Source organism: Fragaria vesca, linkage group LG1 (assembly GCF_000184155.1).
Source record: "Fragaria vesca subsp. vesca linkage group LG1, FraVesHawaii_1.0, whole genome shotgun sequence".
Taxonomy (NCBI): domain Eukaryota; kingdom Viridiplantae; phylum Streptophyta; class Magnoliopsida; order Rosales; family Rosaceae; genus Fragaria; species Fragaria vesca.
The window spans coordinates 7,682,027-7,695,140 of NC_020491.1; the positions used below are offsets into that span (position 1 = coordinate 7,682,027).

Here is a 13,114-nt window from a genome sequence, read left to right on the forward strand (position 1 = left end):
GAGAGAGAGAGAGATTCCATTACTGGTCTTACTCCCATTATCGACCGCCATGGAAGAAACCACAGCCAGCTTTGCGTTAGAATCAAGTTCCACGTATGATCTGACTTCGCATATATTGGCCAAAACCCTTCTGCTTCTTCTTCTGATCTTTTCCTGATTCATTCTTATCTGAGAAAAGAAAGGATGATGATCAATAACGATGACTCGTTACACGTCATTGAGATATGGAAAATTCTCTCACATTTATGCAAGTTATTCTCTTCAATGGTAAGCTAGCTCTATACAGTTGTAAATTGCTCGAAATCAAGCTAATTGCTCTACACAGTTCTAACTGAGGTAGACTAATTGTTGGATAACGGATTTGTGGCCTAGCACTATGCCTCTGTCATTTTAATTATCCACTTTTCTTAGACCAGTGACCAATATTACCTTTCTTGTCTCCATTTTGGTCCTATTCTTTTATCTACTTTGATTCGATCATGTTTCTTCTGTCTTCTATAACAGTCCAGTCCTTTACTTAAAAAGCGCTCCAGAAATTGAAAGGGAATCAAATTCCAGAGTCTGAAAGTGATTTAGTTGGTTCCAACTATACTTCATATTCATCTAGACCATTTGTATTTGCATATTACCATTTATAGAAGAAAATGGTCATTTATAGTATTGCCAACCAAGTTTTACTCCAATTGGAATTGGGTTTCAAAAAACCAATTTGAAATCAAATTCATGAACCCAAGTAAATATCCAGAGGAAAGTAATGAAGCAAAATCCCAAGAAAAATAAGATCTTTGACACTTCTAAGAAATTTGAGACGTGTCCAATATTTTGGGGCAATAGAAGAGACGAGAGCTCAATGATGGGAGTATGGTACTGAAACAAGTCTTGACAAATGTAATGTATCTTCATGGTTATTTCCGATTCCTACAAAAGTGCACAAGCAACGTCCTTTTGCACTTTGGCTGTTTCCCTGTAAAATTTAAAGCTCAATACTTTGATTTTAGTCTGCTTTGGATTTTTCTGTTAAACCCTTTTGGTGTTGTTCTGTTACTCAGGTTTCCGCTTCTCTTCCTTTGGAATTGTTCTAGCAAAGTTACAAAGGGGTTTTGAAGATTGTCAAGCAGTGTTTAAAGTTTAAACACTTCCAAAGGTAGCACTTTGCAGCAGAGATTTAACTAAACAGAAGGAAATCGAAAGCTACATTTGAAAAAGATGGGTTTCTGGACTCTGTTTGAGGTGGCATCTATGCCAGTTCTGCAAGTTTTGATAATCAGTTTGTTGGGAGCTTACATGGCTACTGAGTATTGCAATCTTCTTCCTTTGGGTGCCAGAAGATCCTTGAATAAGGTATGTTGTTTCAAATTTCTGCATGATCCTGCTTGTTTTCGTGTGATCTCGAAAGTTTTTGAGGCTTCATTTGCAAATGCAGATTGTGTTTGTGGTGTTCACACCTTCCCTCATGTTTGCAAGTGTTGCCGAGACTGTCACATTTGATGACATCATTTCATGGTAGGCTACACTTGTATGAAAATTTTCCCATTTTCTTGAACCTTTCGGATTCATGGACAGTTTGATCTTTCATTTTTCAGGTGGTTCATGATTGTCAATGTGGCACTTACATTTTTTATTGGATCCATTCTTGGATGGTTAGTGGTAAAGATACTGAAACCAAAGCCTTATCAGGAAGGCGTTGTAATTGCTTCATGTTCATCAGGTGATTCATGCTCAAAATTCTTTCCTGAACTCTCACATTGATGTAATTTGCTCATGAACTAATTATGATCAATCCTATTGAATATATAGCAAACTTGGGAAACCTTCTGCTTATACTTGTGCCTGCAACCTGTCATGAGGCCGGAAACCCCTTCGGCGATCATGAAGTTTGTAGTGCAGTTGGACTCGCATATGCCTCGTTTTCCATGGCGGTAAGAAAATTGCTTGCTCTTCATGATGTAAATCAGTGAATTATGAAGTTGGTGACTTGGTGCTAACAAATTTTCACTTGGTTGGTACTGCAGCTTGGTGGTTTCTTCATTTGGACTTATACGTATCAGCTGATAAGATCCTCATCTGTGAAATTTAAAGCACTTCAAGAAGCTGAAAAGGTGGCCATGAAGAGGCCGAATAAGGACTTGGATGCTGATGGGGCAACTCACCTTCTCAAAGAAGGAGATGAAGAGCAGGGCTCTATTGTAGTCTCATCTAAATCCGCAGATCACCCCCCTGCTGTAAGTATATATCCTTCTACTGTCATACTTAGGAATCAGATTCTGGCTTATGTGCAAAAATTAACTCAAACTTTTCTTTGGACTGTCTGGATTACTCAAATAGCAGATAGTGACTCATGAACCAGATGTATCATTTGCCCGAACAATACTAGCATTTTTTCAACAGATTTTACATGAGTTAATGGCACCACCAACTGTAGCTGCAGTGAGTTTTCATAGCATTTCATCTGAATTCTATTAGTAAGTGCTTCATAAGGCATCAAGACTGATACATAAGTTGCATGTTTGCTCAATTTGATGTCTATGATCAGATCATTGGATTTGTCTTCGGGGCAGTTCCATGGCTTAAAAGCTTGATAATTGGTGACAGCGCCCCCCTCCGAGTGATCCAAGACTCAGTTACACAACTCGGGTAAGTAATTGCTAGGTTTAGAGCTTAGAAGGCATCTCCTATGCTTCAATCAAACAACTTCAAGACAATTAACAGCTAATGCACTGTGCAGGAATGGAACTATTCCTTGTATCACACTTATTCTTGGAGGCAATCTCATGCAAGGTAATGTACCAAATGAGATATTCAATATTTTCCAACATTAGACTACTTGAGTACTTTCTCAAGATCTAACTGAGTGATCACTACTATTTGCTTGTGACCAAATAGGCTTAAGAGCATCGACAATCAAAATACCTGTCCTCCTTGCAATCATCCTTGTTCGATACATTCTACTTCCAGTAATTGGAATTTGGATTGTAAAAGGAGCAGACCAACTAGGGTTTCTCCCACCAGACCCTTTATTCAAGTTTGTGCTGATGGTTCAGTTCACATTGCCACCTGCTATGAACATTGGTAAGCAAGCCATTGCAATATTTGCTAACACTTTACTGAAATAGACCTAACAGAACAATGCAGCTCAATTCGGCAACTGAACAAGCCACAGGAGCACTTACATGTCTACTTGATGCAAATGCAGGTACCATAACCCAGCTGTTTGACGTCGCCGAGGCAGAGTGCTCAGTCATCTTCCTGTGGACATACTTGGTCTGTGCCCTAGCACTCACTGTGTGGTCTACTGTCTACATGTGGATCTTGTCTTGAATTGTTGAGGATGGCAAAAAGCCTCAGAAAGTAGTATGTAGCATCATTTTTCGTTAGCAATTCGCACGCAGGAGCGAAGCATGAATCTGAATTACATCTGGGTTTCTGTGTCTTGTTCTGATTCAATTAGTTTTTTGAAGTGAAATTTTTGTTTAGGGTGGTCTAGGAGACCCTGTAGGTCGCATGCTTTTATTTACCTGATAGTGTAGTAGGAGTGAAATATGAATAGAATTAGGGTTTAGTTGGATTTTCACAGGTCAATGAATCTCCAAGTCATTGATACCCTGTGTCTGTAATCTGTTATGTATGTAGGTTGTGAAATATTTGTTCTTGTGACTTGTTCTCCTGCCATTGAGTTCAGTAAAACCATAACAAACTGAACTGCACATAACCAGCAACCGTGCAGAACCTATTTTCACTTGATTTCTCGTCGTTAATGGCATATAGGTTGGGATTTACAATTTGGAGATGAACAATCGTTTCCGACCAACAGCGAGTTTAAACAGTTGAAGACTATAGGCAACCTTCCTACTATCTTTGTTGGCAAAAGCTCAAGTTATACACGTAAACCATCAAAACTCAGTTTAGATAGATTTTCATTGCGCCACTCCAACCTTGGTCTACCACCTAAGTAGTATGATTCACATTTTTGAAGCAAAACCTATGGCAGGCCTTCCCATCCCAGTACGAAACCTCCATACAATATTTAACCTGCCAGTCTGCTCCTAAATCTTTAAGCTCTACAATAATTTTGTGAACACTCACGCTGAGGAAAAGGATCGAGTTGAATCAAATGAATGAAAATATACACTTCCTGTGCTGCAACCCCTGCTGCTGACGATTGTTCGAACCAAAGCATCAATAGCTCCTCCTCTTACCAGAAAAATAAAATAAAATCAATAGCTCCTGATTCACACAACTGTCCAGGGTATAGGGAGGACAGGTTACTCATCCAACAGCTTAAGCTCGAGTTTTGGTCTATTGGGCTGGGGCTCGACAATCTCCAAATGAATTCTCACCGTCTGGAGAACACTGTATGAAATGCTACCATCCATTTTTCTAATCTTCTGCTGTTGCTCATCTACATACCATTCTCCACTTCCCTTCTGACCTCTCGGGGTCAAGTACACAGGCCCTTCTATGCCAAACCTGCAAGAGAAAGACAGAGAAAGAGTTTACTCATAAGTTTATCAAACAACTGGCTCCACTACATAAGACTGAATATCCAGATGAAATCAATGGAAGTAGCATTATATGGGACAACTGATTTGTAATCAGTCACACATAGAAAGTAGCCAGAATGTAATCAGAAGAAGATAATTAATAACATTCTCGTCACAAATCACAAAGCGCGCACGCACGCACACACAACTTGGGGATTCTGAATGAGTTTAGAAAACATACTTGGGGACAAATACAAAAAATCCATTGGATCTTATCCTCACAACTCTTGCCTCCGTGTCCGTTGGCCTACATGAGCAAATGAAATATGAGAGAGAGAGAGAGAGAGAGAGCGACGGATAGCAACAGAGACGGAGAAAGAGAGAGCTTCAAACCGTGTTTTGAAAAAAATCAGAGTGTGGAGTTCCACTGAGGCCCGGCTTGCCATCTGGGCATTCCTATGTCGATAGTTTAAATCTGTAACACAACAAATGAAGCAGCAAACATGAGAAATACGCAGCATTACACAAATAGACAAGCCATTGGATTGTCTTTAGAAGATATACAATCTTAATTTAGAAAAGCAAATTTGTGGAGAAAACTTCTGTTAGTGCAATGTACAGAAAATGGGCACATTTTATACCCAAGCTGATTGCTGCAAGTAGATTATTGCTATACTATCACTTATGAACATGGGAGATATCTAAGCACAGGAATAAGTATTTTAATACTCAAAGCAAACACTTAGTTATGGAAAATTCCATACTTTCAGCAATACTATTGAGTTGGTGTCCATCTTCGAATACAGTTGGAAGCTTTTGTATACCCAGAGATGCAGCAAGCAATCTGTGCACTATGACATCTGTAGAAAAACATACTTCTCAAGTCAAACAACAGTAACTCAGATCACCGAGAACAAAATGACTGAAAGTGAAACTAACCTGCATATCTCCTTATAGGAGAGGTAAAATGGGTATACAGAGGGGCTGCAAGCCCATAATGAAGATATTCTGGAGGGGTGAGTTCCCCACTACAGAAATAAACTGCCTAGATTATGCAAAACAAGGAACATTAATATGTTTATAAAGGTGTTCTATAAAGTAAATCCGCTGTACTTAACCATTGAAAGAAAATTACCTGTGTCATGCATCTAGTTGCCAATATACGGATAAGCTTATTAAAGTAAGGATCGTCACCCTGCAACAACGTTTACATTGCTATTAGTATTTGAGAGAGAGAGAGGAGAAAATATCTTATAACTTTAGCTAAACCCATAAGCCTCATATCATTAACATGCCTATGAAACTAACACCTACCACAGCATGGTCAAGTGAATCAGCCAGTGCTTTTGATGATGAAACATCCAAGTTGAGACCAACAGCAGCAGCTGTACGTAACAAAGGTTCAAGCATCTCTCGTGTCGGAGTAGGATGACGCCTGCACAAACACACATGGGATGTGAATTGATCAAAATAGACATCGCAAAGTTCAATAGCAGGTATAAGCCTATTTTGCAAAACCAGAAAAGTGTGAAAATGAATCCATCCAGAAATGATGTATTCCAACTCAACATAGATTACAATGCTACTCTAATTTGTAAGAAAAAGGCAACCAGAAGTCCATTTCAGGAAAATAGCATGAGGCAATGAAATTACTTGAAAAAAAAAAATACATCGACTTGCCTCAATAGTGAGCACGAAGGATAATGTTTAAGAATCTTTTCAGCAACTGAAACATTAGCAGCAAGCATAAACTCCTCAACCATTTGGTTTGCTTCACGTATCTGGTACATACCTGCGGAAGCAGTTATAAACTTGAAAAATATAGCTTGAAGAAATAAAAATTAGCTGACGGAAAGCTGGGGGAACTTCAAATATAAAGTGAGCAATAACGCTCATGTCTTTCGATGTCCTTCCACATAATGCTCTTACGGTAAATAACTCAAAATACCACACATAATAACATAATTTGAATGTGAAGTCTGCCATAAAATGGATTATGCCTAGTTACTGAGCAATTAATTTCAAGAGATGCTGTAAAATTTCCTTGGTGAATTATGCAACAGCACAGCTGATCTCTTTCTCAGTGTAAGTAATACCATCAATAAGAATTTCCATTATGCTGAGAGAAAAAAATTAACTTGCTATTAAAAGACACACCAATATCAAGGGGATCATGAGTCTCAGTGTCAATTTGAAATTTGACTTCCGCAGATGCAAGAGTTAAGGCTCCTCTCTCAATACGTCTTGACCTCATTATCTGTAGCAGTGTATACGAAAGGGTACTCAGAGAAGTTAGGAAACAAAGAGTCATATGCATCTGTTTGAATCTATAACCAGATGGTCCAAGTGCAAACCTTTGCTAATCTGTTCATGTTTCTCAAATCTGTAGTTACTGGATCCGTCAACCGGCTGAAATGAAAGGAGTACGAGGCTTAGAGCTATAATGAGAATCTAAAGCTACAAGAAATTTTAATAAGAGGACATAAAAGGAGACGGTCCATGTTGTGGAGGCAAGTTCCAAAACCCCAACGGACACTGGCAACTTAAGTTCATTCTCTCTCCTTCTATACCAACTAGAATACTAGATATACATACATATTTACATACATGTGTATACATCTATACATTTATATTTAATTATTTTTATATATCCACCAGAGGAGCGAAAACAAGTTTGGATTCTAGGTTAATTTCTTTTATGAGCATTCCCAACCCACTGATACCCCAAAAGAAATTTTTTAACAATAATGTCTGGATCAACTCATTTCTATAATATCCATCTTATTTTCTGTATTAAACTGGTGCAGCAGACTAATTAATGAATTTGTAATATCACCACACCATCCTCTGCCCAAACCAATGTAGCAATGCATTATATGGGTATATACCTGACAGGTGAATAAGAATCTACATGAAGACAAATAATGATCATATTTAGAAGAAACAATATTACATAAATGATAAGACTGGTGTGGTTAAAATGAACAAAATAAAAAACAGTTATGGTTCTTAACAGAAATAACTGGTGTGGTTAAAATGAATTTATCCACCATAGTGCAACTAACTTGCAATACAAATGTACCTATCATCCATCCTTGCTTGAGCTTCAACGTAAGACAATGCTGCAGAAGATTTAATGACACTTTTTGTGTATCTAGTAGATATAATCTCAGCTTCAGATGTCATTTCCTGGAATTCAGTTAAACAAATATATAACAATCTCCAAATACAAAAAGAAAAAAGAGCCTTAGAACATAAATATGTTAAAACTGATAAGTAAACAAAGACTAAACGTATCCTATCATGACTACTCAGTGAGTAAGCATATACCCAAAGAACAGAAAAGGCTAGCCTTTCCACATCAGCTCGGAGCGAACATATATCTGGACAATAAGGATTATTGATCAGTAAATACTCAACCATTTTAGGATAATACTCGCTATTTTTTTGTTGACGGTAACATTTGATGCCAGTTGAACCCACGAACCAGTATATGTTGCTTCAAAGCAACATATACTCGCTATAACATTTAAAAAAAAAAACAAATTAGACCTTCTGTCAGAGGTTTCGGGAGCATGTCAATGCGTCGATCGACAAGGTAGACCGAAGTGCCCCTTTGTGAAGCCTCATCGTCAAGAGGGTTACCAGGAAGTACAAAATTTGTAACATCGGCAATATCTAATGAATGTTAAAGATTACACTTTGTTGATAATTTCTATTCGCAGAAGATTCCATGAAGCCTCATAAATGTAGTAGGATGATGCATGTGTGTATAGAATGGGAGCATCCAACTCAACAACTGGCAATGGGTGGAGCAGCCCAAGGTTATATGCAAGTGTGAGACTCCATAATTTAATATCCTCATGTGTGGCATGACTTGAGCCAAACAAGTGGAAAACTTGAACACTATATGCAAGGCTACACATTTCCAGATGCAGAGCACTGTCAACACCCATCAACAATTAAGTAAAACAATATATGAGGATACGGACACCAACTTCGTAATTTCCATTTGGAAGAGCTGTACAGTGAAGTGCATCGTCAATATCCCTGCATCCTGCATAAACCAGAAGCAAAGTATCTCCGCTCAATGTTAACTGAACCATTACATTTTCTCAACACAAGACATCAAAAACCAAGAAAAACAAAAAAGTAGGAAGAGAAAGAAGAGCAAGGAGGAAAAGAAAAGGAAGGGATAGGGTCATATACCAGGAGGGTCCACACTAAAGACACGTAATTGTCGCAAATCCTCCCTAACAGGATTTGCCAAATCTTCAGAAGATACGGACCATGGCAGTGGCGGCAAGCATGCTAGAACTTGAGTAGAAAAGGGTCTTGTGTTTATATCATTCTCAATCAAGACCACCTGCAGGATCCAAAAACCCAATGATAGTTGTTGGCATATTAATTATGGTAAATGTCCATTTAGCTTTTTGTTTAAATAAAAAAACAAATGTGTTTTCCAAAAAATACATATTAAAATCCCTTACCCCTCCCCACCCTTACAAGTGAGATAAATTGCAAACTTAAAAAACAAATGTTAAATATACTACAAATTGAGGAAAGTAAAAAATGGTTGCTCCTAAAAAAAGTATAGCAAGCAATTGGACCCCTTCAAACATACCTCAGTTTCAGTATCTTTATCACCAATTTGTCCTATGGTTCGTACATAATGGCCAGACGGATAACGAGACGAACAGTCCCAAGAATCAACCGCCACAGTAATTCTCTTGTCCAAAAGATTTTCTAGCTGTCGAGTTTGAATTCGAATCTTAGGAATCCTACAATCTTTTGAGACAAATAAGGCATGGGCAACACCACCACTACCAGCAGGCTTAGACATCGGCTCCAACGATCCACAATAACTACATGAATGATTCATTGTTTGTATCAGATAACACAGTCAATATTTAGAAAAGCTCATCGTAACAACTCTACCGACAAAGCATAACAGTAGTGCAATCCGAATCCTAACATTAAGTTTCAATTGCAAATGATACAACTTAAGTCAACTTACGAGTGCCAATTCCGCTTTATAATTCCAACAATCCGGCCAGATGGACGATTTGAAACCGAACAAGTTTCTCCAGCAGAATCTTGTGGTTGAGCTGTGGTTCTAGGAACATCATCAGCACTGCCAGGGACCAGATGAACACCTTCTTCTGCATCATCCTCTGTGAGAGAGGACAGTGTACACAATATACTCATTAGAAAAATGCAATGAGAAAACCAAAAGTACAGAGAAAGAAGCATTGTTTCAAAAATCAAAATGAAAAATCCTCAATATGGGTTCCAAATACTCAGCTACGCAATTTTAAATGTGGCCTTAAGGTACCAAAACTCTAGCAGTAGTTATTAAGAGACCACTTGCTTTATTTTCTACTATGGGAAGATATCTTATTTCATTTTTCTCTTTGTATTCCACCTGAAAAACTAATCAGAACTTAGAACCAAAATTAGCCCCAAAACTAAGACTTTTGATTTCAAACCAAGCCTAATCCTCGTGAAACCAATTAAATGCATGCAGACCATTTTCATGTATTAATTACCTTCATCTGCTATAGCAAGATTTTCCTCCTCATGCCATTGCTCCTGCGGCAGAAGCTGGACTGCCACTATATCACCATCAAAAGCCCTATTCATGTTTGCACGTCCATAAATTATTATTTCATCACTGAGGCTCTGGCTTGCAACATATGCTTCAAAAGGGTTGTATCGGTTCACCCTAAGTTTTCCTTGATGGTACATACCAATCTTGATACCAGAGGTAATCTCTGACAAGGGTTTATGCTGCCAAAAGAAATGAGAACAAGAAACTAGTTAGAACCACCTTGTTTTTCATGCTCCTTATAACAGCTCCCAATACATGAAAGCTTGCGAAATCAGCATTACAGTACCTCGGCATAAAGGACTTTCTTCTTTGATGGTCTTAAATCTTCAGCCTCCTCCATGATCACTTCTGCCGATGCAGGATGCACAAGCAGATCAAGCAAATCTGGTCGGCTCAATGATCTCACATACGACTCCACTGAAATTTCCAATGTAGTAACATCATCAAACTTCCTCACAAAAAATGAAACCTTGAAGCTGACACACAAAATAAAGCGCCTGACCCTATACTGACAACACAGACAGTAACCACGCATACACACCTGTCTCTGCAGTAATCCCCTCTTCAATAGCCTTCCTCTTATTCTCTTTGTCATTAGTTAAAAGCAAAATACGAACTGATCCAGCCAGATGTGTTTGATACCACTGAGCAGCCACCCGAATCGCTGAATAACAATTTCTTCAATGTCAAAAAGATTTGAATTACACCAGCACAAAAATAAACAAGAGCTCGAGATCAGCACAAGTACAAACCTCTATCATTTCTGTCATTTTTACTTTCTCCACTCATGTCTGTGACATATGTATCCCTATACACAGACCAAAAATCACCAAATATCAAAACAAGAGCTCAAATTCGCAAAACGAAAACTCTAAAGCAAAAAAGAGAAACCGAAACCTACTTGTGATGCTCATTAGAGAAAACATAGAAGTTCCGCAACGAATTGCTACAGATGGCTCTAAGTCTATTGTAAACGGACAAGTTCCTGTTCTTGACCTCCTCGAGCACAATCGAAAGCACCACCACGTCGTTAATGGCTGCATTCTCAATCAAATCAATCTGCAAAACCAGTCTCAAGCTCAAAATCACTTCCTAATTCAAATTCAATAGTGCAAACTCAACAAAAACCATAGAAATGATATTCGAACCTGGTTGAGCACCACATTGGTGTCGAGGATGAGGACGGTGGAAGCGGCGGCGCTCAGGCGAGCATTGGCGGCGTTGCACTTTTGGCATACCGGAGCTCCACAGTATATATCGTCGCGGAGATAGTGCTCTCTGACGACCTGAGAAAACCAGAACAGAAACCCTAATTAGACTGCAAACCCTAATTTTGAAAATCAGAGCGGAGAGAGGTTTATGGTTTTGGGAGGGAAATAGGGGAGTGAGATTCAGACCTTGGTGATTTTGCCTCCTCTGGTTCTCTTGTTGTATGACCGGTTCTGCCACATGGTTCTCGGAAAGGTGTGGCGGAGCTAGGGTGGTTCGCTGTCGGAGAAGGATGAATACGGCGTCGTTTTTTTGGGTGCTTCGGCGAGTTTGGAGGGAAGGCACTGTGGGAATGAGTGTAGGTTGGTTTTCGTATCCGGCCGGGTAAATAATCGCTGGGTTTATAGTGACACGTGGTTAGCACGTGACGGCTCTGATTTAACCTAATCGGAACCCATCTTTAACTCTCGCCTCTCGGTCATCACCAAAGTCTAAACTTTGTAAATTATTTACATGTTTGTTTGTTGAGACCAACTGGGATTGTCCTAAATAAAAAACTCAGTTTAGTTAGTATCATATTTGGTGTACTGGGTACTAAAATAAATAAACTTACGTAGCATATTGTTTTTAATTGGTCTCCTTAGATGGTGTTATTATGCGTACTCAAATTGGTCATCCTTAAATAAAACCATCATTCTAAACTATAAACCAAGCAAACTACTCTAATACCATGCAACACCAAACACGGGTTAATATTAGTAAAACTTAAGACAACCCACATGAGTCCATAAATAAGGAGGTGTAATGTAGTCTAGGAATATTTTAATTAGAGACACGTGAATCAGACGGTTGAAAATAAACTTACATAATTAGCATGACTGAATTAACAGATAAAAACACAAACATGAGATAGTGCATTACATGTTTGTTTCATTGGATTAAATGAGACTGTGCTAAATAAGGAGTCCAGTTTAGATAATACTGTGTTTAATGTTACTTGGTACTAAAATAAATGAGCTTACGTAATACTTGTTTTCATTTTGGCCTCCTTAAATTGTGTTATTATGGGTACTCAAATAGGCCATCCTTGATAGCACTATCATTCTAAACCATAAACCAAACAAACTACCATCTAATCATATGTAACACCAAACATGAGTTTATATTAATACAACTTAAGACACCCCACATAAGTACATGAGAGTCTTAAAAATAAGAAGATCTAATGTAGTCCCGAGTACCAAGCGTGCATATCATTGCGTCAAGCATATTTGTCTCGGTTTACGCTCTGCACATTGTGTCTAGTGTTGACATAGAGAGGCAGTGTTCTATCTGTATGGTCAAACAAACGCAACATACGAGTGACATGATGAAATATAGTATCACCAAATATGTTACGACAATAAAATGCAGGAAACCTTGGTTACCGGTCTCTTTATCAACCTCAGTTAAGAAAAGACATAATAAATCGGTGAGCCGTGATTTATTGGTTAACTAGAAACAGTTACGGATCTGTTAACAAAAATGACATTCATGAACCAATCGGGTCTAACTTTAATCACGATAAACGCTAATGAACCAGGCTAGGCTAGGCTAGGTGCATTGTTTTGTGCATAATTAATTTTTTAGAAAATTTCATAAAAGCCCTCTTTTTAACATTTTCTTCTTTATAAGTCCACCCCAACATTTTTGTTCATGTAAGTCCATTTTGTGGCCCAAATCCAACAGCTTACTTATGTATCATACCTAAAATACCCTCGGTCCCAAATCCATCAGCCATATCTGTCTCACCCGAAACGTCTCTCTCTCTCTC

At 38.4% G+C, this 13,114-nt stretch overlaps 2 protein-coding genes across 2 annotated transcripts in view; one reads left to right on the forward strand and one right to left on the reverse strand.

The window, feature by feature from the left end:
- Positions 1-3,714, forward strand: part of LOC101295161 (uncharacterized transporter YBR287W-like) — a 4,428-nt gene extending 714 nt beyond the window's left edge. The window contains exons 2-11 of the mRNA XM_004287665.1: positions 1,050-1,341; positions 1,424-1,503; positions 1,584-1,708; positions 1,798-1,919; positions 2,013-2,222; positions 2,329-2,427; positions 2,534-2,634; positions 2,726-2,778; positions 2,884-3,069; positions 3,194-3,714. Coding sequence (XP_004287713.1) covers positions 1,207-1,341; positions 1,424-1,503; positions 1,584-1,708; positions 1,798-1,919; positions 2,013-2,222; positions 2,329-2,427; positions 2,534-2,634; positions 2,726-2,778; positions 2,884-3,069; positions 3,194-3,318 — 1,236 coding nt within the window. The 5' untranslated portion in view covers positions 1,050-1,206 and the 3' untranslated portion in view covers positions 3,319-3,714. The remainder of the gene's footprint in view (positions 1-1,049; positions 1,342-1,423; positions 1,504-1,583; positions 1,709-1,797; positions 1,920-2,012; positions 2,223-2,328; positions 2,428-2,533; positions 2,635-2,725; positions 2,779-2,883; positions 3,070-3,193) is intronic.
- Positions 3,715-3,850: 136 nt separating this feature from the next.
- LOC101295448 (exosome complex exonuclease RRP44-like) lies at positions 3,851-11,675 on the reverse strand. The gene is made up of 24 exons (XM_004287666.1): positions 11,490-11,675; positions 11,241-11,378; positions 10,994-11,151; positions 10,845-10,900; positions 10,634-10,756; positions 10,379-10,509; positions 10,031-10,271; positions 9,499-9,655; positions 9,106-9,346; positions 8,691-8,847; positions 8,470-8,538; positions 8,034-8,159; positions 7,812-7,864; positions 7,564-7,670; positions 6,836-6,890; positions 6,639-6,738; positions 6,162-6,273; positions 5,796-5,916; positions 5,617-5,676; positions 5,421-5,526; positions 5,246-5,341; positions 4,875-4,956; positions 4,723-4,788; positions 3,851-4,467 (listed from the first exon to the last, which is right to left on the reverse strand). Exons 1-24 carry the CDS (start codon positions 11,541-11,543, stop codon positions 4,263-4,265), a joined length of 2,814 nt encoding a protein of 937 aa, XP_004287714.1. The 5' UTR covers positions 11,544-11,675; the 3' UTR covers positions 3,851-4,262.
- Positions 11,676-13,114: the final 1,439 nt, after the last annotated feature.